The sequence below is a fragment of the Cyprinodon tularosa genome, unplaced genomic scaffold (assembly GCF_016077235.1).
Source record: "Cyprinodon tularosa strain WSP-4 unplaced genomic scaffold, ASM1607723v1 ctg165, whole genome shotgun sequence".
NCBI lineage: Eukaryota > Metazoa > Chordata > Actinopteri > Cyprinodontiformes > Cyprinodontidae > Cyprinodon > Cyprinodon tularosa.
The window spans coordinates 620352-648163 of NW_024038483.1; the positions used below are offsets into that span (position 1 = coordinate 620352).

General features: G+C 37.2%; 1 protein-coding gene across 1 annotated transcript; it reads right to left on the reverse strand.

The window, feature by feature from the left end:
* Window positions 1-1128: 1128 nt before the first annotated feature.
* Window positions 1129-26363, reverse strand: st3gal8 (ST3 beta-galactoside alpha-2,3-sialyltransferase 8). Its single transcript, XM_038280855.1, has 9 exons — window positions 26257-26363; window positions 10999-11323; window positions 8741-8906; window positions 8523-8658; window positions 7803-7996; window positions 7538-7717; window positions 4609-4654; window positions 3129-3248; window positions 1129-2009 (listed from the first exon to the last, which is right to left on the reverse strand). Exons 2-9 carry the CDS (start codon window positions 11132-11134, stop codon window positions 1842-1844), a joined length of 1146 nt encoding a protein of 381 aa, XP_038136783.1. The 5' UTR covers window positions 11135-11323; window positions 26257-26363; the 3' UTR covers window positions 1129-1841.
* Between the last annotated feature and the right edge of the window lie 1449 nt (window positions 26364-27812).

A 27812-nucleotide genomic window follows, 5' to 3' on the forward strand; every position in this document is an offset into this window, starting at 1 on the left:
TTGATAATTATAACCATGTGGAAGACTTGCTAACTTACATCACTTTACAGCGCAATCATTGCCAAAGGTAAAATCGATGTGAATTATCCTTTAAACCATTTAAAACTGATAAAACTACTGGAAGCCATTTTGAGCAAAGGTAAAATTATCACTAGCTGACTTTCAAAATAAAGAATCTCCAGTTCTCCTTCCTGTCGTGCTTGAATAGAGCAGGACGGTTTTAAGCTCCAGGAAGATATCATGAAGGGATTATAATATAATACAAACCCTAAACATTTCCTTTTAGAGGGACATATTTGTTGGCACCCATGGGAGAGTAAAAATCATAACAGTAAATTAATCTTTTATGGCAGCTGCACGATCCTGCACTGAAAAGTATATAAAATCCAACCTTTAACGAGAACATTTATCAAGTGGAAAAAAAAATCCCATTATGTAATCAAATTATCCAAGAATCATTTTGTATGTAAAATAATTGCTGAAAAAATTTATTCAAAGCCTTTTAATGTGATTTTATAAATCATTTGGTGTATATATATATATATAGGTTTGCAGAAAGGCTCAATTCTTGTGATCTCTTGGTTGAATCAGGACCAATATTTATCTGGGAAACCACACAGTAGGCAGGATGGCAGGGGAGGCAAAGATGACCTCCAAAGCTCGTCGGTTTGAGATTCATATTACGGCTAGAAAGTCTTTAAACCTCAGATCCTTTTTAACTATAAGAAAAGCTTAAGATTTACTGGAAAACAGCGCTTTGGGCAGATCAGGAAACGCAATTCATGCCAACTTAAGTATGGTGAATGATGTTGAAGGCCTGCTTCCCCACCAAAAACCCTGGGAACCTTCATTTTATAAACACCATCCCACTAACTTATCTGTCCTCATCTGCCATTGGTTTAAAAATAGACCGTCATGAGGTTTTACAGCAAAACATATGACTAGAAACCAAATCGATTTTCTTCATAGTCTGTCAGTCTACAGAGCGTAAACAGATAACACATGGGTGAAGATAAGTGGTCATGAGAGCGCCTTTGTGCCAAAGATCATTTTGTCTGTTTGTTCAAACTATGGACCAAACAGCTGCATTACCAATGAGGATTATGGAAAGAAGTGATTTCTTTGTTGTTGTTTTTTTTTTGTTTTTTTTTACAGAGTAAATAGAAAACGTTCCGGTTGGATTTTTCTACAATGTTCAAGTCAGAATCATGTGACTCTAATTAAAGACTCCTTTTAATGCATGGCTTTTACACATCATAACCAGGATTGCCAACAAATCAATTTGTCTGTTTGGTTGGTAAACAAAATTATTTGAGCTTTTCCCCAACATTTCCCCTTCATTACAAAGTGCTTTAGATATAAAAGAAATTAAAATAAAAAAGTTACCCTCTTATAGTGTCCACAGAATCCATTTGAAAATAAAAAAAATTGAAAAATTGAAAAACCTTGGTGGTTGATTCCTATTCAGAGCAAAACGTGGTCAGTCCCATCAGTCACCAACAGCAGGACAGTCAGTGAAGGAATAAAAAAATAAAAAGCTCATTGTTTAGGTTGAACTTTGAAGCAGCAGGACTCTCTAAATATATCCAATTGCTGCCCAGTGGGTCTGTTGTGTTAAACCAGTTAATTTCTAACCTGTGACCACAGGTGACCGAAAATAAGAAAAATAGCATCCGAAGGGAAGCTACTGAAGGCAAATGTGGTGATTAGAGGAATCAAGACGCACTTTGATTGCTGTCTAAATCCCCCTCCATTGAAGAAAAAGAAAAAGAAAACTTGCAGCCCATTTCTGGCTCATATTTGGTTGTTTAATACCAGATCCTTCAGTCTTAAGCCGAGTGTTAAAGGTAGAGCTTGATCTTTCCTTCCTTAGCGAGGGTACGGATGACCTCGGTTTCAAAGTCAGCACTATGGACACCGGTCTTCCTGAAGGCTCCGGCGTAGCGGTTCTCCTCCCAGTAGTGATGCCAGTTCCCTTGCTTGTCAGCACCATAACCAAACACAGACACCTGGAAAAACAAAAATTAAACTCAGTTATCATTCATCACCTACAATCTTTGCCCTGAAAAATGTGTTTCAGTCCTTTTTTAGAGGGTAGAGTTCACTAGTAGTGTTTCCATTCAACTAAAAGTTCAAATTTTAAATTAACTTTTAAAAGTAAAAAAAAAAAAAAATGAAATGCCATTATGTTCCATTTCCATTTGGATTAAAGCAAATTAACCAAGTGCCGCAAAGGCGCCCTATGTCATTGTGCATTACGTCATTATGCGTGGGTGTAGAAAACAGGAAATAGAGGCTTGAATCCAGCACTGACCACAGATCAGTAATGGAGGAAAGTTTTAATAAATGTGTTGCGATCGGGGGAAGTTGTTCTTACGCTAATATGTCAGCTAGTAAGGTGATGTTGCTTCCATTTACGTTTATGTGCATAATAGGGACATCTTGGAAGATGCCGACAGCAGATATAGTTGATAGGTCATACGGGTGAAAGTTTGCTACATCAGAGCCGAGTCAGATTAATTAAATAAGGATTCTTGTTGAGAAATGTTGAAAGGCTACTCCATTGTTGTATGATATTGAATATGCACTCAGTTGGGCTCTTTTTGCTTAAGCTGCTACATCAGTGCAGCATGGCATAGAGATGTTATCCTGTGCTTCTTCCAAGCTTTTCCTTTTCCCATGTGTGGACAATAGTTTAGCTAATTTACACATTAAAGTCTTGAGTTGAATTTCGACTTTTTTTTAGCCCTGTAAAAAATATTAAAAATAGAAATTAGCACTTTAAAGCTAGTTATCATGTGTATAGAATCAAAACGAAATCTGTGTTTAATTGTCAAACTACTTAACTGAAATTAATACATTTATTATTATAATGTTTGTAAGCAGTAAATTGGGTTAACAAAACATTTTGGCATGCTAGGTCTGCCATATCTCTTCGCTGCTTGGAATCTAAAGAAATATTCGGCTGGGGGAAAAAAAGAAAGAAAAACCAGAGCTCTCAGTCTAACACAGCTATTACAGATTTGGACTTTGGTTTGACTGAGTGGTTTATGTTCATATATTTTGTGTAAAATTAAATGAATTACTTTGGTCTTTGTCAATAAAAAAAAAAAACATTTGCTGCCTACTTGGTCACAGGTGTGTAGAGCGAAGATGATGGCCAGCATGCCGGTGGACGGGTAGCGACCGTGAAGCTCCGTCCAACGATCGTGGACGTACTTAAAGAAGACTGGATTCACCACCAGAACCTATTAACACACAAAGTTTCCAAAGTTATATCCGACCTTGGAATAAACAAAAAAAAGCAGATAAGATTGTTTTCCTTTTCAATGTTGCCCCCTGCAGGATGAAGACAAAATTATTCAAGTTAGCTAAAAGTAAAAGACTCCAAACTGAGATATATAAATCAGGCATCCCCAACCTGGGTCCTCGAGGCCCACTGTCCTGCAGGTTTTAGAGGTTTCCCTGCTTCAGCACAGCTGATTATAATGATTGCAGTAGACCAAAAACCTGTTAATCAACTTTCAATTAAAATCAGCTGTGCTGGAGCAAGGAAACCTCTAAAACATGCAGGACAGCGGGCCTCGAGGACCCAGGTTGGGGATGCCTGATATAAATGACTTGAACCAGAATATAAAACAATAAAACAGACTTTAAGGAGTTTGAGACATGTAATTATAACCAACTTTTTATCTTTTGACTAATATTATTAAGTTGTGGAGTTAAAACTATCTTTATTGAATTACACCATATTGTCCCTCCAAGGAGTTCTGGAGCTTCCCCAGGTTCCACTCACTACAAAACCTCAAAAGAGAAAAGTCCAGGTTGCTCCTAAGCAGATGAACAAACCAGCTTAAAGGTATAGTCGAGGATGTTCCTTTTTCCAGGTGCATCATCAAAATAAGTGATCCTCCTAATTGTCAATCATTCTGGTGAGATGTTTATGTAAGGCCGTTCTACGTGCCTAGTGGTGAGTGTGACATAGAGGAAAATTACAAATCTTTTGGAAAGAAAGCTTGTATGAGTAATGCAAACAGCAAATTTTGAAATCGAGCGTGCATCAGAAGAAATGGGCTTGTGCATGCTCTCGCACGCGTTTTATAGGCGTTCCCTCTCAGGTACAGGGTTGTGCATGTAATTTTTCTTTTTTCTTTTAAGTGGAGAGAACGGGTCTTTTCAAAAATTCACAAAAATCCTCGACTATACCTTTAACTGACTCCTGATGTGGAAAAGCATCCTGTCACCCAACAAAGGGAACTAAATTTCACAGCTTCTATCCAGGGTCTCATTCTTTTGGACATGATCTATTTCTTAAGACCATAGATCAGTGTTGCAACATAGAGGAACTGATAAAGTGGGAGTTTTTGGTTTTTGCTCAGCTGTGTACAGCACTGTAAACAGGACAATCATTGCAGAGAAAGCTCCAATCCATCTGTCCATCTCCTGTTTTATGATCTCTACACTTAAGGCAGAAACTGACCCCCAAACAAGTAGCCACTGAAGTAAAAAAATAAATAAAAAATAAGGGCTCAAAAGTCAACCTGCACAGTTAATCAGACTAAAAGCAGAAAAGGAAATTGATTTTTAGGAAAGAAGGTTCTTATTTACCTTGTCTTTATCAGCCACCACTCTGTCTTTCACCCTCATGTAAGTCCTAAAAAACAAATAGTGGTTTAATAAATAATTAGATTTTTAACATTTTCCATTCATCTGTTTAAAATCAAATATATCTCCTTGTGGCTTCAGCTGATGAACTAAAATGTTGTTGTTTTTTCTCTCCAGAAAGGATTAACCAACAAATAATGTTTATAATAAACAATAATTTTGGTAAAAGAGATGAGTGGGAATTTTTTCCAATCCTTCCAGTCTCAACATGACAAACCCTCAATCATCTTGGGGTGATTATTGCTTATGAAGTACTGTTTTGTAGCAACCAGCAAGCTTCTGCTTTAATCCCCATTTGATATTAGATTGGACCTTGGGCCTAGCAGATTTTTCTGGATTATAGTTAAAAGTTGGTTCCATGCCAGGAATCCAATCAGTTTAAATGATCTCCATCCATTCTGCCAGAAAGACCTCACAAACTACACAAAGACCTTACTGTACAAAACAAGTTTATTTGCAACAACAGGATATTTTATCCAAATATAAAAGGGATTATATTTATATTTTAATTTCCACTAATATATGTTTGGTTGAAAGAAAACCCCAGAAAAAACTACTACGCTGCAAATTTAATCAGTTAGCCATTTAAATCATGTAAAGTCTGACTTCTTTTAGAAGAAAGTCTCTAAAAGGATTTAAATGAGATAAATTGGGCAGCTCCAGTCTGTGTTTGAGGAATATCTTTCATTGGCCCTGTCTCAGTTACAATTAATTAAAATTGAAGAAGTTGGATAAAGCAAGAACATCTGAAAGCATAATGTTTCAGAGATATTCTAGACTTTTACACCAGATAGGAAGACAGAGCTAGTAAAGTAAAGCACAAAGCAATACAGTGACTAACAAAAGGAGCAAGACCTTTAAAAATTATGTTTATTGAAGCAATATTATGGCCATTTCACAATATACTGCACATCTTACTGATGTTGATTAAAACAGACAGCTGTGCAATCAGCTACAATAAGTGTTTAATGTAAATATGAAAGAAGAGAGAATAGCCCTGTTTAATGGCTTTATGGCCTTAAATAACACAGGCTCACTTGCCAGCTGCCAACTAGAAGGGTACGCCTCAAAAGTCCTGGTTAAAGAAGCTGATTGTTCGGAAGACTGTCTCAATGCATTTTATAGAATGAATACATTTCATGGTGACCCGGGAAGTAATAAAACCCTTTGGTTAAAAACAAAGAGGTTTTGATCTCAATGGATTTTATCCAGTTGAATGAAGGTTAAATAAAGATGTAGTAGAGAAAATAGACCAGAAATACTTCAAAGTATTTTAATATCCAAGTATTTAGAATGCATTTGAAAATTTTGCTCCTTTTTCGGGGTTTCTTTTCAGGCCACTCCACTCCTAACCTGACTCCGCCAGATGGATTTGCTCCGCATATTCATCTGGAAATCTTCCGTTTAAGTAATTTAGACGGGACAAATTAACCAATCAGATCAACGAAGCATATGACGTACTAACAGAGCGGCGACGAAAACACAACCACAAGCCAGGCTACTCTTGCAGAAACCAGTCGGGAGAAGAGCAAAAACATCTTTTCCTCTGAGAAAAGCCTCCAGAGCAGTGTTTTGCTCTTCTTTCAGTGAAGAAATACTGTGTAATTCTGATAAAACTTGCTCAATAGCCACGCTAACGCTAGTTTCATCGGCTGAAGCCGCCATGTTCTTTAGACTGAACTGTCGAGCTTCTCGTTGCGTCACATCTCAACCCGCCTCAAAGCCAACGCAGATTGGATGTTCGTTTAGTGAACGGCTCCAAATTTTCTTCAACGGAGAGTCTCCAGACTGATTAGCGAGTGAAATCTTGAAAGCTCGCGAGATCAGGATGGTCTCACGAGGCTACTCCACTCCTGCTTTGTAAACAAAATGTATTCATGACATAATGGATGGGCTTATTTTGTTCTTCTCCTCAGCAGGTTCCCTAAAAGTAACAATAACTGTTTCTAAAAGTGATTGCTTCAAAATGTATTTTACAAATATGACCACAGTAGGAGGAGGAAACGGGCAGAGCCCAGCAAGCAGACCACCTGCATCGGATGAAATGCTAGAGAGAGCCCAAAAATGCACCAAGTGTGATAATCCAGTATGGATCCTATTAAACTAATTATACTCAGGCCACAATTCTGCAGTTTTGAACTTCCAAGAAACTCATCCTTTTCTTTCCCATGGCTGAGGAAAAACCTCCACATAACTCCTAAATTTGTAGCTTTCGGTTCAAACTTTGGAACAGATCAGATGGCTTTATCATTACTGATGCTTTGCTCCTGGCAGCTGTACCTTATTTAACATGTTCAGACTGGCCTGTGATCAGGATAATTATCCCAGTGGGTTTTTTTAATTAAGACTTACTTGCACAAACAATAATGGCCCATTTGTAATAGTTTATTATTTTTTTCAATTTCGCACAGATTTCTTTCATATGTAAACGTCATACAGTATCATTTAATGACGGACCAGGCCTGAACACTGCTCAATGGAGGCGGGGCTTAAAAACACAGCTGTAGTCATCATGTTCATAAAAAGGCAACAGGTTCTGTAATGAGTAATGAGACCAAGTCTAGTAACACTGTCTGAGGCTGGAAAAGGGGCTTTAGTCATGCTCTTATTTTTCTAAGAAACTGTTTTTTTTTTTTTTATTACTTTAGCTGTAAACCAGAATTTATAACCACCACCAGATATAAAAGCTTAAACTTATATCTGGAGGTGCTTATAACTGATTTATGAGTTTGATATTTTGAACTGATTTATCAAAATAAATGTTTTTTTTTTTAAATATATTCTTATTTACTGGGATAAACTGATGTCAATGTTAAGGTTGACATAAAGTAATGAATCAATTTACAGCTTCTTTATAACTTATCAGTCTTACATTTTGATATGGCCGGTTGACAAGGCGCTGGTCAGCCACTCCAGATCCCTCAGCTTGAATGGTAGGAGGACCAGGCTGACTCCATGATCCACATCCACAGCACTCTCTGGGTACAGGAAGTGATGCGTTGTCCTATTACCGACATCGTTCTCGAACCCTCGAGTCGTTGCCTTGTTCATTCTAATAAGGAAGAAGGTCAAAAAGGAGGATGAGACCTGGAGGCCTTATCTGCACTCATGTTTGACCTTTGGGTTTGTAACTGTACCGAATTATAAAGCTGTGTGAGTTGATCAGTTTGCCGTGACCGGACCTTCGTAGATTCCCAGAGTTGCCAACAACTGCGCATTTACGGCAACGTGTGGGGACTGGTTTGGTTTCCACAGTGGGTGGGGAAACGACCTGAAACATTTTTGCCATCACTTCCTCTAAAGTCTGGTCATTTCCGGACCGCTGAAGACCCTGTGGAAAATATAAAGCTGTAGAAAATCATTCAGGACTAATTTGTAGGCATTAAAATAGTTGCAGACTGCTGCAAGAAACAACTGTATTAAAAATAACACAGACATAAAAAATACAGACTCCATTCTGTAAACCTGAGTGATGATGTTAGCAGCTTTGGTGATACCCCTCCTCCTTTTAATCTACTAATGGTGTCTGCAGCAAGACTTAATCTATAACTGCAGAAAAAAGGAGAGATTTATCTGTGTGTGCACACTGCAGACAGCTTGAGAGCAGGAAACCAGAATCAATGATGTAGCAGAACATTATGAAGCCTGTCGTTTTCTTAAACATTTGTTCCATGGAAATGTTTCAGTTGAGGCGTTAACTTCCTCCTAGATTTATCAGAAGTTGTTGCCCTCAATCGACTTAAAAACCTAGAATCAGCCACATTAACCAAGACTTTTCAAAACTGCTAATGGCGATTCCATTCTGCAGTTTGCTCAACAGTAACGTAAATATGGATTTAAGTACAATTTCTCCTCACCTGCCACCATGCGAGTGCATCAGGGTCAAAGTTGTTCTTGGCACGTAGGATAGGTTCCTGGTTGGGGTCGTAGCGCATGCTGAACCATGCAGACCCTCTGAGGTCTGAAACACAGGAGTCTGAGCAACCGCATGGCCTGAAAGAGGACGGCACAGAGGATCATGCAAGGAATAACGGATTATTATAGGATACTGACTACATAGTCTAAACAGTATTACTTCAGGAACTGAAAGTCCTCTACAGGCGTTTCCTCTTCTTCCCCCTCCTCATCTTCTTCCTCTTCCTCCTCCTCTTCTTCTACTTCTTCTCCATCCTTCTCAGAGCGGATGGTACCAGGAGGAGGGGGAGGAGTCTGTACAGCAGGGGCAACCGTTGGCTCAACCACTGAAAAACAAACACGATTTCAAAATTATAATAATTACAACAGAACTCTTTGATTTACAATTCTGTGAAACGACCAGCTGAACACCAATCATCTTCTTCTAATGTATTGCACTAATTTTTTAAAAGCCTTTGAAACAAAAGCATCAATTATTTACCACAGCATAAAGTCTTGCATAGTTCTTTCTCCTCATTAGAGTCTGAGCTACATGACCCGAGTGTGGATCTTTGATTCTTCATGGAAAACACCAGTGGTCTAAATTAATCCTGCACACTCATCAGCATTTTTATTTGGCACATGTCTTCAGTTAGCCGTCAGCACAAAAAGCTAATCGGTCAATTCCAAGGCAGCAAGTCTGTATTTAGGGGTTTAGATGTGGTGAAAAATTATTTATTAAAGTTCCAACTAAGCATTAGAATGATGAGGATGGAAAATAAAGACATGCTGATCAGTGACTTCAACTGACAAATGAGATCAGTAATAATCCATCAAAATTTTACTTTTAATAAGTTCTCGCTAGAATCTATTAATAAGAATCTTCCCTGTTCTTATCTAGACAGTCTTATTAGCAGTTAAATTGATTTTCTTGTCTCTGAAGGAGCCCCTAGAAAAAGCTAGATTAACAAGAAATAAAAGCGACCTTCAGCACTGAATGGAGGTCAGCAGATGTGAAGCTGCCAGCCAATCTATACGGAGAAGAGAATTATCTTCCCACAGGAAAACAAAACCAGCATGTCAGAGGAACGCCAACGTCTTCCAGGCGCCTTACAGTGTGGCATGCTGACCTGCCATGAGTAAATCTGGACTAAACAGACACTTTCATGGCTGATTTATGGCACATAGATATTAAAACAGACCAGAGATAACCCATATCTAACAGTCAATAATCACAGATTTTTTCACAAAGAGGTGACACCAACTGGGATTATTTTTTTATTTTACATACAACTATCTGTTTGGTTTGAGTTTAATAGTACAAAAAGAGAAGATACGGTTGTATTGGTATAAATGCTCTGGCTGAGAATGTGCAGATTTGTCGGAGCCAAGAAAGGAAACAGTCAAATAAGTACTTGCTACAACAGGAAATTACAGCACCTGGTACAGTAACAGCTATGCCGCTTAAGATCAGGATAGGAGTCTAGAATTCAACTGCAAAACTATGATGGTATCAATAATTCGAGGCGTCGCATGAAAGCATGGATCCACCCTGGCTGGCATCAACTATTTATTAGTCTGCTTGCAGGGGTGTTTTTTTTGCATAATTCACATTAATACCAGCAGGGCTGTCTTTAAACGCCAACCATGTTAATCGCTTTTGACTCCATCTTATGATAGATATTTTTATTAGGATAATGCACCATTAAAAATAAATATATAATTGGGATCCTGATTCTTGAAAATCACAGAGTTCACAGTTCTACTAGCCTCAATGGCTACTATTTTTAAATGCATCAAAATACTTTGAGGATTTGGTGCAACAGGAGACTCACGTTCGTGTTCTCTCAGCCACAAAATCTGCACCAACTGTGTGATGCCATCATCTCAGATCAAAATCCAACAAATAATTCAGCAACCCATTTAAATCTATCCTTTTAATATCTGATGGCCCTGTCAGATCTGGCCGACCAAGAATCTCCTAAAATGCTAGCATATGCTGAACTTCCTATGCATTTTTTTATTTTTATTTTGGGCATATACATAGAGTATTCATAATGAGTCCAGAACTTATGTCCAATGACAGGCGCCCGGCCGGCATAAAAAGATTTAGTTGATAGCGGTATTAACCCAGCTGCTGTTTAATGCCAGCCCCCAAAAAAACTATTTACTATAATAACAATTTATTGGAGTGCTGCTCTCAACTTCACGCCTAGTGTTTAGCTGAGGTTGGAAGGCAGGTGTGAACTAGATGTGGCAAGACAGCATAACAGGCCCAGCAGAAAGTGTTTTGTGGTGGGACCTTCGAAAGCAACTCTTTAAACGCTGCAATACCTCAAAGTTAACTGATAAAATCTGGTTCAATCCTTTCAACACCTAAACTACTGCTAAATTGTAAACTTTACCACTGAGATGACTTCTTCATTCCAAACTTCTTACCCATCCCCCTGTTAGAGGCTTCGGTCCTGCTGTTGAGAGGCAGTAAATGTCTCATCTGGATGCTCTGGCTTGCGAGCATAAGAAGCAGAACTGCAGCAGTTGCTGCAACCACCCAGAGCTTTCTCCTAACCAACATGGTTTGACGGAAGATGGGGGAGTCAGTGATAGCAGGGGGAAGGAAGTGTCAGCGACCCAGTAATTGATCAGCTAAGTCAGCATAGCTGTTGTCATCTAGACATTTTGCTCTTTACAGTTGCAGCTCCTCTCCGTTTTGTTTCCATTAAGCTCAAGTCCAGTGCTGCTTTCTTCCCAGTGAGGACAGGATCTGTAGTGGCAGACAGAAAAACACAAAAAACATTACAATGAAAAAGTTGAGCACAAACTTGGTTAGCTGTTGGAGTGCTGCCGTCAATTCATCACTTAAATATTTAGCATTGGTATATGCACATGTAATAAAAGTGTTAAAGGAGCAATACTTCACTCTCTATGGCGCTCACCTGTAATATCTGACCATCTACTGCATTGAGACCCAATAAAATAGGCTTATGGCATGCAGGAAGTGAGTTCTTTGCAAAATTTACATTTTGCATTCTAAATACTTTGGAATAATTAAACGAGCACACATTCCATCTACAATACATTTGCAATATGTTGTGCAATTTAAATGTTGTTAACTTATCGGTTAAGTGTCTTTGTTTTTTTGCAATAACTTAGCATATAAACAGTTTGTGTGTCAGAATATATTCAGAAAGAGTCCCACAAGTACTTTTCCCCCTTCCCTGTATTCAACAAATTTAGCAAATCTAACAATTCCCATTTTATAAACATTTCAATTCTATAAAAGAATTGACCAATTTATTGTACTTTTGTGCAAATTATTTTGTTTATAATAATAGATGTTATTTAAAAAAATAATTATTAGTCTTTTAATCGGTTTAGCCTGAAATTTCTTAATTTGTTGAATTCAAAAATACTGAAGAACCAGTGACTCAACAGAACATTTTATTTTCTCTTAACAGTCAAGAAGAATAAAGTAGGAATTTGTCCAACTCTGTCAGGCAGAAGAGTAGTCAGAAAAACTTAACTGATTACATGATAAACACATAACCAAAAACTAGAGATTTCTAGGGGCAGAACTTGATCTAATGATGGAGACGCAACCCACAAGCACTGAAAATACAACACATGCACATAGTAACGAGGCAATAATGTGAATGATGCTTTTTCTAATTAAATGTTGTACTCAAAGCAAGTATCTAATGGCCCCCATATCACTAGAACACTGCTCTGTCCCCAAAACAAACGTTGATATTATATAAGTGATACTGATGTTTTGAATAATAAGTCTGTGTAAAAAGTTTACCCATAAGAAATCCACTTAAGAAATCGGCCTGATCACATGAGCATTGCAGACGTTTCTCCCTAATTTTGAACTCATAAAAAAAAAAAAAAAAAAAAAAAAAAATAGAGAGATGAAGGGCTGAACTTTTTGATCTTTATAGAATAATGGAGTAGCCCATTCCCCCTCCTTCTCCTCCTGTACACCACCCTCCTCTCCAGGAGAAATAGTTCATTCCACACTTGGTCTGTGAATACCAATAAGATCTGGATTTGTTTAAGCTTCCTCTCTGCTTTTGTTGCCTTCAGTGTTTCCAACTCTCTAATGTATGAAAAAGTTTGAATATTTTTAGTCAAACCCCCTAAACCGTTCGGTCTTTAACGCTGAAGGACTGACATTTGTTCAAAAAGTTTAGAAATCGTGTTGTTAACAACATTAATGCGACAAATTAACTCACAAAAATAAAGGCAGCTACAGTGATACTGAATTACAGAGAATCTCCACCCTAAACCACAGCAATCTCTGTCCTTAGTTCACAGTGAATAGTTGCTTCAAGTCAGAACCACACAACCACGTCTGCAGGCACATTCATGTTAGTTAAGACCTTTCATTTCCACCCCAATTAGAAGGGGCAGATCGCTAAACAAGTGGTTCTTAGTTCTGGTCCTCAGGGCCCACTGTATATGTCGAATGCAGAGCATCTGATTTAAATCATTAAATTATTTCCTTGATGATTTACATGAGGCATGTAGCAGCAGATTCACCCTGAAACATACCGGATGGGACCAGGATTGAGAAATGGTTCAATAATCAAGATCTATAATGAAAAGCTTAACTCCTAGAATAACATTTATGTTGGCAAATAATGGCCAAATTTCATCTTGGTAAGGCTAGAGTTTTATAGGTAAAAAAAAATGACTGAAGTAGTTCCTGCTTCAAAAAAAAAAGCAGAAGACGACATCCTGTATAGCATTATTTTGATCATAACCTAAAAATAAATGCACCCATAAGCATAATTATCTCCCTTATCAGATATAGAGTGCATTCTGCCTCAAGGTCTTCAACCACAGAGCTGAATTCACTGCTGTGAATACTACAGGTTTAGGAGAAGAGATTTGTTCAACTTAAAGAATCTGCAAGTCTTAGAAAGTTTAATTCTATATGTTTTAAGAAGCTTTTTAGAGCCATAGGAATTGAACAGAGAAACTTAAACCTTCCAGTAGCTTTTAGAACTTTTTCCCCATTTTTCGACCTTGCGGCTTATATAACAATGCGGCTTATCTATGGACTTTTACAGCTAACGGCCACTAGCGTAATACCTAAATCTATGGATTTTACCATCCACCATGTTGACGTCATATTTGCTTCAACACGCAAGTACGGTAGCCGCGCGCGGGGGAATGCGGAGGTCCTCTGGAAGCAGACTTCTACCGCGAGTGTTACGATACGAGACAGAACGAAAGAGAGAAAGACAGACATTAAACATAAAAAACCTGCGGCTTATAGTCTGGTGCAGCCAATAGTCCGAAAATAACAGTAAATCCATTTTTCCCCCCAAAGATTTGAAATGTGACTTTCTCCTTTACCACTATAGGTTAACCAACTCCTATACCTTCAAATAAAGATTTTATTCTGATGTAGAGCATTTATTTCTGTGCAGGGTAGAAGAATCAATGCTTTATTGAAAGAAATCCTTTTAAAATATACTCTTTTCATGACCAAGGAGGAGACAGTTAATACCTAATGGGAAAGATTTGGATTCCTGTTGGATATTAACAGGATTAGTGATTTGTTTGCAGGGGTTCACCATAAGGTTGGATGTCTGGCTTTAAATTCCTTCTAATGGGGCTGCTTACTGCCCTGTACTCAGAGCTCTGTGGTTTAATCAAACCTTAATTTATAGCCAGTTTCCTCAGAAAGGTTTACAGCATGTGGAGTAAATGACCAAAAACAATAAATATAAATAGAAAAAGCTATGAAATTGAGTATTATGGAGTTTTAAACCTTTTAAGGCCCTCTATAAACCTAGAGACTGGCTCAGAAGTTTTCATCAGACCTGCATTTAACTTAAAAAAAAAATAAAATAAAAAAATACAGATCCTGAGTCTCTGTTCTAAATGCAGCATTTAATATAAAGTCTGACAGTGTGGATCTGTAATCTCAACATCATCTTTACCTCAATCTGATGCCAAAGCAGGTCCCTCAAACACAAGAGGAAATTCACTCAATATTCTGCAGCCACAAGTCAACTTTCTTTGCCCTGAGCTTTCAAAGCAGTAAAGAGTTGCTCTCACTGGTGTAATAGGAAGCCTGTAAAGGCACCAGGCAGACATAACTGAAATAACAGGGGAGTCATAATGACTGTCAGCTGAGTCAGAATGTTATTTCAGAATCGGGGGGGTTGAGGGTAGAGGCGTCAGGGTTAGAGGTCACATGGTTTGCTGCGCTAAGAAAACTGAGCAACGTCACACTTCCTTTCTTTTTCCATGGCCTTACTCTTCCATTTTCCTGTTGCAATAGAAAGCAGCTGCTCTACTTATGGAGTGAAGTAAGCAGCTGGAAAACAGCAACTGCACAGAGGAAGAGTAATGTAACCCTTCACATGAAGATTCAAACTCCTTTTAATTAGTTTGAGGTGTGAAAATAAATGATGAGCTCAGATGGTTGCTGTTTTTTTCCCCTTCTTCATTTTATTTATTGCTCCTCAGAGTATGGTTTAAAAGGGCTGTATCCAATGAATAAACTTTAATGATACAAAAGAAAGAAAAACTCAAATAAATCAAGAATCTAAAAGAATACCAAACTCTCAACACCCTCATGTATCATAAAGTGTAGCAGGAAAAAAACAACCCCAAAACAAAACTGCAGTTAAAAGGAAAGTTTGCAGACTGTCACAACTCTGAGAAGTTGCTTGAAAGTAAAAAAAAAAAAAAAAATCCTTCCGTCTCCCATTCTGGAGTTATTGTAGGGTAAGCATTTGATGTTTGATGCCTTGGTTGGTAATCATTGATATAGCTAAAAAGAAGGTCCTTATTTTGCAACCCCAACAGTACTTTCTGAAATGCTTGACCAGAAAAAATAAGTAAGCTCTGCTCTTTGCACCAAGGGAAATTTGACTCAGTCTGTGCTTTAGGCCATTAGTAAAGTTAGCCGATAGTGCTGACCTTTCATGGAAGACAGATCACAGAGACCTCTTCAGTTCCTGTGTGCTACAATCTGATTTAAATGACATTTTCTGGTCTACAAGAAACATGCCACATGTGACTAAAGACAGAATATCCCCCTTTTATTTACATTACTATCAGCCATGTAAAAAAAAAAAAGTCCAAGTTTCTCAGTATAAAATTAGCCGTTTCAATTTAAACTATGAAAAGTAAAATAAAAGACACGATATTATACCTGTGAATGAAATGCAAATGCAGATAACACAGCAGCTGACACAACCAAACACACCGAGCCTCAGCTTGTATCAAGAGAATGAGACTCACATCCTGCTTTGGAATATGCAAAGTTAAGTAAAGTGCTTCTGCAAATCTTTGCTATCATGAAGCAGCCTTTCCTGAAATGACAATACAAATACAGCCAATCAGAAGCTCAGGCTCAGACAGAGAAAGCATAAGAATCAAACAACTTTAACATTATTTCAAAAGAAAGACGAATAAATAAACCATCTGCATATTTCCTGTTTCAATAGAACATAGTCACATGCTTATCTTGTCAGTTTTTTTTCTTCTTTTTAAGGCCTGCTTTGAAAATGAGATAATTTGTTCTAAAGGGGCTTATGCCCTTAAACTGAAACAGAAAGTTTTGAGACTGGAGTGAAAACAAAGCACACAACTTAAAATAATATCGTACAATAGAATGTAATCTAGTGGTTCTACAAAGGTCTAAATTAAACAAACATACATAACGAGATACACCCGCACTAACATTTGGACAGAAATAAAGATTTGAATGCTTTTTGTTAAGGATTTCTTGATCAAAAATTGATATTTGAAATAAGTCCGATATCAACCAAATAAAAGTCCAAAGAATTATCAGAATAAAAATCAGCATGTATCTAAAATCTCCAAAATAAAAGCTCCAGTTTTATTTAAAGTTTATGTATTGGCTAATGGTAAATGACTCAGTTGTTGTCATTGTTGTTGAATCTTGTTTTCTGTTTAATCTCAGTCAATCAAGCCTTTTTTTTTTTTTTTTTTTTTTTTACAAAATAAGAATGTATGATTCTAGGGCTGAAACAATTAACCATAGGATGGTTAACTGCAGATTTTACTGACTCTAACAGAAGCCATTAACAGAAAGAGAAATACACTCAGAGCAACTATGCTGAAATATAAACAGCCTAAATATTATGCAGAAAAACTTTTTTTCCTTATTTATTTTTTTTCTTTAATCTTGTTCTATCAAGAACTCCTGGCCTAGTTTTAGCTTTCAGCCATTTTAAATACTGCATAAAACCCTTATGGCACCTTTTTCTATCTGAAAATACAGTAAAGTTAATTGACAATAATTTCTTGACAGATTAATAAACTAGAAAAATAATCATAAGTTGCAGCCTTATATGATTTTTTCTGATCAGGTCAATCAATATCTGTATTGGTCAATACTAAAAGTCCAATACTTTTATTTCATTAGAAACAAACGTTGTTCAAGGGCATCCCTACTTTTTGTAGCCATAAAATGCTTATATCATAATTGTTGTTGGATATCTAAAGATTTGGTTATGATGGGAGATTTTTTTAATATAAACTGGTAAAAAAAAAAAATAAAAATAAATGGGTTCACAGATATGGTCTTTGTTTCAGAGTTTCAAAACGACAGAATTTACGTTTTGAGAACATTATAGCAAGCCTCATAAACTCATTTATTATGGTTTAAAGGATTTTTTTCTTTTTGCTTTCAAGCACCTAATTTTATTCAAGTTTCTAAAAATCTGAAAATCTATACATTTTACCGATAACTCTCGAGTTCCACATAAATTTGCAGCTGCCAAAATAGACGATTAAATCACCCTACTGGAGAAAAAGTCTTATGGTCAGATAAAGCGACTGTGGAGCAATTAGCAGTGAGAAAATAAAAATGCTTGAGTGTTAAAATTACCTAGAAACATTGCATCACTTGACCTGTGGTGGCAGCATCAAAATCTGGTTCTGAAGTCAAATTACCTGAAGAAAATAATTTCCAAAACAAAAATATGGGTTTGCTTACAAATTTATTCCATGAATATCAAATGCAGTTAGCCAGCAATAAAGAACCTCAATGATGTAGAGTGGGATAAAATGGATAACCGTGTGAAAAATATGGCACCTAAACTATGGCTGGGCAATTAATTTAATTTGCTACATAATCACAATTTCACAAAACACAAATTTTAAATCACAGAGGTGCTCAGTTTTAGTCATATTACATTAAAACACTAAATTTCACACTTTAACATTTTAGGGGGTGGTAATATGCTTAAGGTGGGTTTGCTTCCTCCAGTGGTGGATGAAGTATTAAAAAGTGGTACTTGAGTAAAATTTGACTACGAATATTAATACTTTTACTAAACTTCAAGTAAAAGCTACTCACTCAAACAGTTACATAAGTTAAAGTATTACATTACTGACTGAATTTCTCAAATCGCAAATCTCTTTGTGTCCAAATTCAGTCCTAATGGCTGCCATCTTCCATGTTGAAATTACAAGAAAGAAAAAAAAGAAAAACAGCAACAGTTGATTACAAAACTAAGCTGAGCCAAAAGGAACAAGAAACTAACAGGTTCCTTAAAACGTAGTCGAGTAGAACAATATTTGACTTTAAAATGTAGTGAAGTGAAAGTTATAAGTACCGCCCCAAAAAAATACTCAAGTAAAGATACTCAAAAAAGTATTTAAGTACATTAATCAAGTTAATGTACTTTTTTACTCTCCACCACACAAAAAGTGAGATAGAGTTGCAGCTAGGAATCAGATCCATGCATGAAAGTAAAAGTAAGCACTTTCCCAAACAAGGTTTACAGTAAAGTCCTAAAACAATGGACAAGCAAGCTTGCAAAATCACAAAGACCCTGGAGCAAAACATCTACAAGCTTGTGGTTTGTAGAAAGGGAAAAAAAACGCAAAATCACAATATTGTTTGGAAAAAACAAAAAACAAAAAAAACGACGCAACTTTGACTTTGCAAAATTTTTCAGCCCTCATCTAAACACACAAAGTAGTGTTCACCTTCACATGGGGGATTTTGGTTTGACCTGTTCCAGTGCTTTTAGTCATTTCTGCAGTTGCTCAGGTTTCTCATGCAGTAAAATCTGTGCCTCGTTTTATCTCTACCTCCTCAGCCGTACCTTCTCATTTCTCCTCATTAAGTTGTTGCAGATATACAGCGCTCCACACACACAGCCAATCAGTAAGCAGCAGGTCTACTTACTCCTGCTCCCAAGGAAGTCTTAAAAATAAAAAAAAGGTACTGGGACGATAAAACTGCTAATGAAAACGCTCGCAAAGCAGACCAATGACCTTTTTGAACCTGCAACACTTCTGAGTAAGATCTGTTATCGTGGGCCAAAGAAATGACCAGAGTGGAAGCAGACAGTGGGTCTGAACAACCAGTTTCTGTAATGAAGATTGAAGGAAGGCATCTATAATTACATCTGCCTATGTACTGACTCAGATCACACAACCTGCCTCCATCTATAATTACATTAAGTGTTTTCAGTGCCCTGTTTCAGACCCACACATCTGACACAAAACCTTTAAATACATGCACTGGGAAATTACTAAAGAGTACTGCAGACTAAACTGTCTTTAAGTAACTAAATGAGTGCCACTTAAAAAAAAAATACAGTGAAAATAATAGAATGGGAAAAATATACCGACAGAATTTGACATGCCAAGAAATATTCAGCAATCATGCAGTTTTTAAATAACCAGTCTATGACTGTTTTCTGTCTTTTTCATCTTACAATGGAAAAGGTCCACACAAAACAATTTATGTTGAAGCAGATATCCTGATTGACTTCCTGTTAAACAAATTAACCACAGAAGCAACATGCAAAATCTTTGCCAACAGCTAAGTGATTTTTTCAAAAATAAAAACCCTGAGTTCCCTTGCGCCTTTTCTCCAGCCTGTATCTTCTAGCAACAAATGTGGAGTAATTAAGATTTTTTTTCTGCTTCTTGCAAGGACAAAACTATACATATCAAAGTAGTTTGTGACATTTTTTTCCCTCTAAAAATAAAAGAACTGTTCTTCTGACTATACAAGCATTTTTCCCCTTTCCCCCCCTTAGTTGCACTGCCATGTGCCAGAATGTTTAACAGATGCCTGTCGAGTCTGAGATGTAGCTCTTGGGAATTATCCAGTTGCTCCGAGTGAGCTCCCTGGGACTTTCACGTTGCTCTTGGCAGCTGCCTAACACATTTTTCAACTTGTAGGATGATGGACTAAACATGATGTTGGGCTCTCAGTCACTGCTTTATGGAAAAGTCTTTGTCCAGTCAAAATAACAGTCATGGACAAAATGATGTGACCCCCAAACCTACACCGCCATGACCTATTTTCCTTATGTTTGTGTTCTAAAGTCTTTTTTTCCCCTTTCCCTGCATAAAATAATGCACAAAGCAAAGAAAATAAAAAGTTTGGCCTAACTGTTTTCCATGACTGCATGTTAAAAACAACAACATATACCTTTTAAATGTAAGGCATTTATGACAAATTTTATGACCATGCCATTTTATTTTATCCCAGCCTGAAAAAAACTAAGTTTAAACCTGAAAGAATGCAAACTTATCTACCTTAAAAGAACATTGTTTTTGGTCGTGCATGAGCAACGCTCCACACAGCACACTGAAACCAAAAACGGTAGCAAAAAGATGATTATTTTGTTTCATACAGAAGCTCTTTACATCATTATTATTATTTTTAAACACAACTGAATAAAAGCCTTAATTTCTCCTTTAGATATAGAACTACACATCAGCCAGCTGATATTTTTGCACGAAACATGCAAGCATTTGCTGATTCATTAGTGTATTCAGCAGCCATATCTTGGGATCATGTAAGATTCAAATCTCACAACTGTTGGGAAAACATGTAAGGAGGAGAATCTGGAGCTCAACCAGTGAATGCTTGCATTGGCAATGAAAAGGAGCTTTGGCTTTTTTGTAACATAAACCACTGAAAAAGCAACAAAAATTTGAAACATTGACATTTCAAACAACAAAGTCAGCAAATACCAGGGATTGGTTACACTGATGTCAAATATAATCCATCAGCCCTAGGAAAAAATGTTTTAATTTGTATCCGGTAATTCTTTCCTTAGTTAAAAGTAAAAACATTTTTTATGAATATGAAACATTAAAATTCAAGAGTTATTGCTGTCTGAAAAATATGCAGCTCACCATCTGTATGAGCTGTTTTTAGATACCTTGTAGGTTCTTAAGACGTTTAAACAACATTTAGAATAGTTTCCAGCATCACAAAACGCATAGAAAGCCATAAAAAGCAGAGAAAAAGAAAGATAACAAAACCTAAACAAAACTTTTTCAAAAAGACACATCATCCCTTCTCAAACTGTCTAAAAATATCCAGTTTCTTTTCCATTCAGGTGCCTTTCAAATGAAAGCTTGGCCACATAATAAATGTGGCCTCTCTCAATAATTTTCTACTCATATTTTCCTAAAAGATCAACTACTGTTGATTGCAACGGTTTTATAAAAAAACTAACAAAAAATAAAAAAACATTGCCTGCTGAATATAAAGTTCATTTCTTAAACAAAGAGCAAAAATACAACAGCAAGAGGCTATAAGTGGAGAAATACAGATGAAATAAGCCATCATCTTTGTAAAACCTTGCAGTTAAATAAATTGATCATTAAAATGAAAGCTACAAGGTTTTATTGCATTGGTTAAGATAATACATTGGGGCTGGGTAAAAAGATAGATATAGTCGATTTTGAATCAATTCCTTTACATTTTTGCAAAGTCAATGTCCAAGGAATGAGATCGATTAGTTTTATAGTGGTGCGCATGATTTTCACATTCAAATGAGCAGGAAAGATGCACTGAAGATGACTTCAAGCCAGACAGCTGCAAATATAGCCAATGGAGGCTGACCAGCAAACACCCTGTAGTTGCTACAGACAAATATGGTTTGTGCAGTGAAGATAATGCAGCTCATGCATGTCTGCTGTGTCCCCGCCATGTTACATCTGCTTGCTCAAATGAGGCTTCACTTTTTCCCTTTTCACAAGCAAGTTTGCACTTTTGAGACATTTTTGTTTACATCTCAAGTTTAAACTGTCCGATTTACAAGTTTGCACTTTGTGTTTACTATGACAGGATAAAATAAAATACATGACTATTTTGAAACACAGTTTAACCGCTTTCATTATTGTAAAAATAGATTATCATTAGATCAAACTTAATCGATTTAGAACTTTATGAATCAAACTCGAATCTATTCAGGACTTTGGCGAAAATACGCAGCCCTATAATACATCATATCTGAAATGAACCGACTGCAATAGAGGCACTTTATTTCTTGTTTTGATCTTGTGTGATCTTACTTTGAGTAAGATGATCTCTTCAAGGAATAAGTCTGAAACATCTTAACCTGACTGACTATACTTAGCCATTGCTATGTAAAGAGCAGAACAGTGTGTAACTACATATTTCTGTCATCACAGAGCTAAAAGCAGACCTGAGGTTGACCAGTTTCTGTGATCTGCTGGAATATTTGCAAACTGTAAGTTTTCCCCACAGATTCCAATGGTTTCAGATGTGTTGGGTAATCGCTATTCTTAGGCTCTTTGTCAGGTGAAAGGTCACAACCATCAGATCTGGAGAGGCATAAACTTTCCTTTTAAGCCTTCGAGAAATTAGGAAAACTGTGATCTCATAATATTTTGAGAGCGCGATAACATATTTGTCTTTTTTTGCTGCTGATACACAAAAAAAAAAAAATCTGCCCCATTCTATTCTAAACAAACCACCAGGAATCATGAACCACTTGTTGCCTTGAAAGCAAAGTTAAGCATCCCAATAAATCAAATTAACACAGTAAAATTAATCTGGGTAGCTAATTTTAAAACCTATCACATGTATGTTGAATAGATTCACTGGAGAAGCTATTATTTCTATAAATTTTACTGATTTTGGCTTACAGATAGTCAAAACTTAAGTTCCAAAGAAAATGACAGAGTGACATAAGATGCCCTAAATCACAAGTATCAGCTTACTGAAAACTATAATTATGTGCTATAGAGTACAAGCCTGCAATCTTCTACTGAGGCTCCTTTGGTATGAAACACTGCATCAGTTCGATGTTGCAGCAAGTCTATGGCACTGCTGAGGTATTAAGTTAGCCCCAGTTACTATTAAACACCTCTGAACTTCTCTCTACTTCATGATTGATCTGACAGACAATGGAAATGAAGTAAGTAGTCTGTCCTTGATGGCCATGTACTTTTCTGGGAGGATGGATTGTTGCAAAAATCAATAATTGGACGCAATCTGCCAAGTTTCATGTTCACAACCCAGTAAAATATGCTGACTGTGCTGCATAGTAACTAGGATTAAACTTCTCTAAATGAATTTAAATCTATCTGTTTGTGTGGACTGCATTTGGATTTTTTTTAGGACAATGATGGTGATGCTCTACTCGTCCATCATTGAGACCGTACTCATCTTCTCCATTACCATCTGGTATGCTGGAGCCACTGCCAAGGACAAGGGCAGACTGCAGGGTGTCATCCGGTCTGCAGAGAAGGTAATTGGCTGCATTTTTCCATCTCTCCAGGATCTGTACGCCTCCAGGACTCTGAGGCGTGCAGGGAAGATTGTTGCTGATCCCTCGCACCCGAGCCACAAACTATTTCATTCACCTCCCTCTGGTAGTAAGCTGCCGTCCATCGGCACCAAAACCTCACGCCTCAATAACAGTCTTTTGCCATCTGCTACCAGCCTTATCAACAAGGCCCAGAATCGCTGCCTCTCTCCCTCCCTGGTTCAGAATCTACAAGCTACACCAACGTAGCATCTCCAGACCTCCTATGTTACATTAACACACAGTCCACTTTGTATATAGCTATATATTGTATATATCATATTGTATATAACTATAGATACCGTATTCTATATATATATCTAATTAGTCTGCACCATCAACACCAAGTCAAATTCCTTGTAAGTGCAAACCTACTTGGCAATAAACTTGATTCTGATTCAATGTGAAGTGGTGCTAAATAAACGGAAGTCAACAACTGTTGATTATGCCCCTTTCCTGACACAGTTGTTGCCTCCATTTAACTTTCCATTAATACATTTAGGCTATATTCACACTGCAGGCCTTGATGCTCAATTCCGATGTTTTTTGTGAAATTTTGCATTGCTGTTCACATTTCCAAATATATGCAACTTGTATGTGATCTCCTGTGTAAACTGCATTCTTACAACCCAAGTGTCCCGCATCCGCAGTAGAGGACGCAATGACATCACAAGCATGCATGCTCAGTGTTTACAGAAGTAAACATGGATGGTAGTGCTGGGGAACATCTAGCGATCTTTCCCAACATTAAAAACTCAATCTTTCCATGATGGTTAAACATCATTACTACTCCCTGTATTGTTGTCCACCATTTTTTTTTTTCTTGCCACTTCTGCATAGCAAGAAGCAGAAGAGTGATCACTGTCGGATATTAATGACATTCAGGTGGGACGGATGCGACCTGGCTGTTCAGACACAATTTGAAAAGATCAGACTCGTATCGGATTTAGAACCACATAGTCGAGCGGCCTGGGTCGCGTCGGAAAAAAATCGAATCTGTGTTGTTCAGACTGTCATGAAAATATCAGATCAAGGTCCTATATGGGCAAAAGAATAAAAAATCTGCTTGAGAGAAGTAATTTCAGAAGTTTTAATGGTTTCACAGGTGGTGATTAATGTATTTTCAGTAAGATAAGTTTGAAATATTTAGTGTCTTGTGATCTTAAAAACTGGCAGTGTTTGGAAATAAATCTCTATCGGTGAAAATCAGAATAATCAGCCAGAAGCCTGTAATCAGTTCAACCTATATATACACTCACCGGCCACTTTATTAGGTACCCCATGCTAGTAACGGGTTGGACCCCCTTTTGCCTTCAGAACTGCCTCAATTCTTCTTGGCATACAGTAGATTCAACAAGGTGCTGGAAGCATTCCTCAGGGAGTTTGGTCCATATTGACATGATGGCATCACACAGTTGCCGCAGATTTGTCGGCTGCACATCCATGATGCGAATCTCCCATTCCACCACATCCCAAAGATGCTCTATTGGATTGAGATCTGGTGACTGTGGAGGCCATTTGAGTACAGTGAACTCATTGTCATGTTCAAGAAACCAGTCTGAGATGATTTCAGCTTTATGACATGGCGCATTATCCTGCTGAAAGTAGCCATCAGAAGTTGGGTACATTGTGGTCGTAAAGGGATGGACATGGTCAGCAACAATACTCAGGTAGGCTGTGGCGTTGCAACGATGCTCAATTGGTACCAAGGGGCCCAAAGAGTGCCAAGAAAATATTCCCCACACCATGACACCACCACCACCAGCCTGAACCGTTGATACAAGGCAGGATGGATCCATGCTTTCATGTTGTAGATGCCAAATTCTGACCCTACCATCCGAATGTCGCAGCAGAAATCGAGACTCATCAGACCAGGCAACGTTTCTCCAATCTTCTATTGTCCAATTTCGATGAGCTTGTGCAAATTGTAGCCTCAGTTTCCTGTTCTTAGCTGAAAGGAGTGGCACCCGGTGTGGTCTTCTGCTGCTGTAGCCCATCTGCCTCAAAGTTCGACGTACTGTGCGTTCAGAGATGCTCTTCTGCCCACCTTGGTTGTAACGGGTGGTTATTTGAGTCACTGTTGCCCTTCTGTCAGCTCCAACCAGTCTGGCCATTCTCCTCTGACCTCTGGCATCAACAAGGCATTTCCGCCCACAGAACTGCCGCTCACTGGATGTTTTTCCTTTTTCGGACCATTCTCTGTAAACCCTAGAGATGGTTGTGCATGAAAATCCCAGTAGATCAGCAGTTTCTGAAATACTCAGACCAGCCCTTCTGGCACCAACAATCATACCACGTTCAAAGTCACTCAAATCACCTTTCTTCCCCATACTGATGCTCGGTTTGAACTGCAGGAGATTGTCTTGACCATGTCTACATGCCTAAATTCACTGAGTTGCCGCCATGTGATTGGCTGCTTAGAAATTAAGTGTTAACGAGCAGTTGGACAGGTGTACCTAATAAAGTGGCCGGTGAGTGTATTTGCAGTAACACTTTTCCAAGAAGATTTAAAACTTTTAATTAAATCAAAATCATTTTTTCCCCACACTTTGAATGGAAGTATGACAATTAAATAAATTATTTGTGGGATATTGTAATTTCTTAAGATGCACCTGCATGTTAAATAAACAGACTTGTTTTTTTTTTTTTTTTTTTTATATACCAAAAATAGTATATCCGAAACAGCAAAGGCCCACTGCGAACTGCAGTACTAAAGCTTAGGACCCTAAAACAGAGGTTTGTCAGACAGATCGGTTAATAAAGAGACAAAAAGTCTCAAAGTATTTTCTTGTCCTCAAATCAATCATCGTTTGCTCAGTAGTTTTTTTTCCTCGTCGCTCTCACATGCTCCTTTTACTCTGGTCGCAAAAACGAACAAAACTTTAAAAAGAGAAAAGCTCCACCCAAAAGAGCGAAGATAGGAAGATAACATAAGAAAGAAAAAAAAAAAAAAAACTTAGTCGGAAGTTATCGCCTGAGTCACCATCACACTGCGACAGAGTAAAAACCAGCACCTGGGTTCGGGTTCTGACTGTTTTCAGATCTGAACAAAACAGCAATTAAGATTCATGAAAACTTGCTTCGAAATAAACCAGAAAGAGAAACTTACGTGTAGCAACAGGAGAAGTAGCGGAGCAGGCCGGAGGGTTTAGGTCTCTTTGTGAACCGCTGTGCTGATGGCTTATGATGCAGAGCAGAGGCTCCGCCCACCCGGGGAGACCAGTTTATTTATTATCAGCGCCCCTATCAGCTCTAGACCTCTCCAAAAGCAGTGTTGCGCAACACTGTGTATTATATCAACACTAAATGTTTTTAATTCTCACATGATTTGTGCTTTGAAAAATATCCTGCACCATTATTTGTTCGGTTTAATACGGACGAGTACGGAAGAGGATTAGGGCCACTGAAAAAAAACTGATTTTTAAATTTTATTTCAGTATAATATGAGAAAAAAAGTCAGAATTCTGACTTTAATCTCAGAATTCTAACTTTTTGTCTTAGAAATTTGACATTTTTCTCACAATTCTGACTTTAATCTCAGAATTCTGACTTCTTCTCACAATTCTTTATCACTTTAAAGATTTATCACTTTCTGGATTTATAGTTATACATATATATATATATATATATATATATATATATATATATATATATATATATATATATATATATATATATATATATATATATATATATATATTGAAGAGTTATATGTGTATATATTTATATGCACATATATTATGTCTAGTTTGTTGTATATATATATATATATATATATATATATATATATATATATATATATAAACATTTTTGTATCTGGAGCGTGTAACAAAAGTAATTTCCCTCTGGGATTATTAAAGTGTTTCTGATTCTGATTGTGACTTTTTTCTCAGAATTCTGACTTTAATATTAGAATTCTGGATCTTAATGTAGATGGGCATCATGGAGAGATGTGGGAGCACTCAGCTTCCCTGACAAAGATGTGAGTTGTTTGAGAGGGCTAGTAACACAATGGTGGAAAATGACGGAATTAGGCGACCTTTTATGTGGCCGAGGGGTCCCCAGTGATGCTATTTCATTAATGGAAGAGCAGAAGATGATTAAAACAAGAGAGCTAGTTTAGTCTTTAAGACAGATATGGCTACGGCTTGATGCTAACATGATTGTTGGCTGTCCGAATTCATTCAGAATTCTGAGATTAATGTCAGAATTCTAATTTTTTTTCATATTATACTGAAATAAAATGTAACTTTTTAAAAACATTTTCAAAGGTGAAAAAACAATGTAAATTTTTCTGTACAAACTTTGGTCCAAATACATTTATCACATTGTTGAGGTTTCTTTCAGGATGCTGATGTGTTTAACTTCCAAACGATTTTCACTCCCCTGTGAAACTTAAGTGGTGTATTCTGCTTTATATCAACTAACTGCCATAGACGAAGCAGTCGTTATCATGGAAGAGATATGTTGAAAGTGTGTGGTTGCTGACTGAATGGAAGAACATAACAAGCAGATAGTATGAGATTCCCCTTAAACCGTCCTTCTGAGATGTTTATGCTTGTCAAGCCTTTATAAAACAACTAAAAATCATACTTTGTCTCCCATTTTGTTGTCTAATTAAACTAGATGTCTAACATCTGTTTGTGGAGCTTTTTTTTTGCCCGC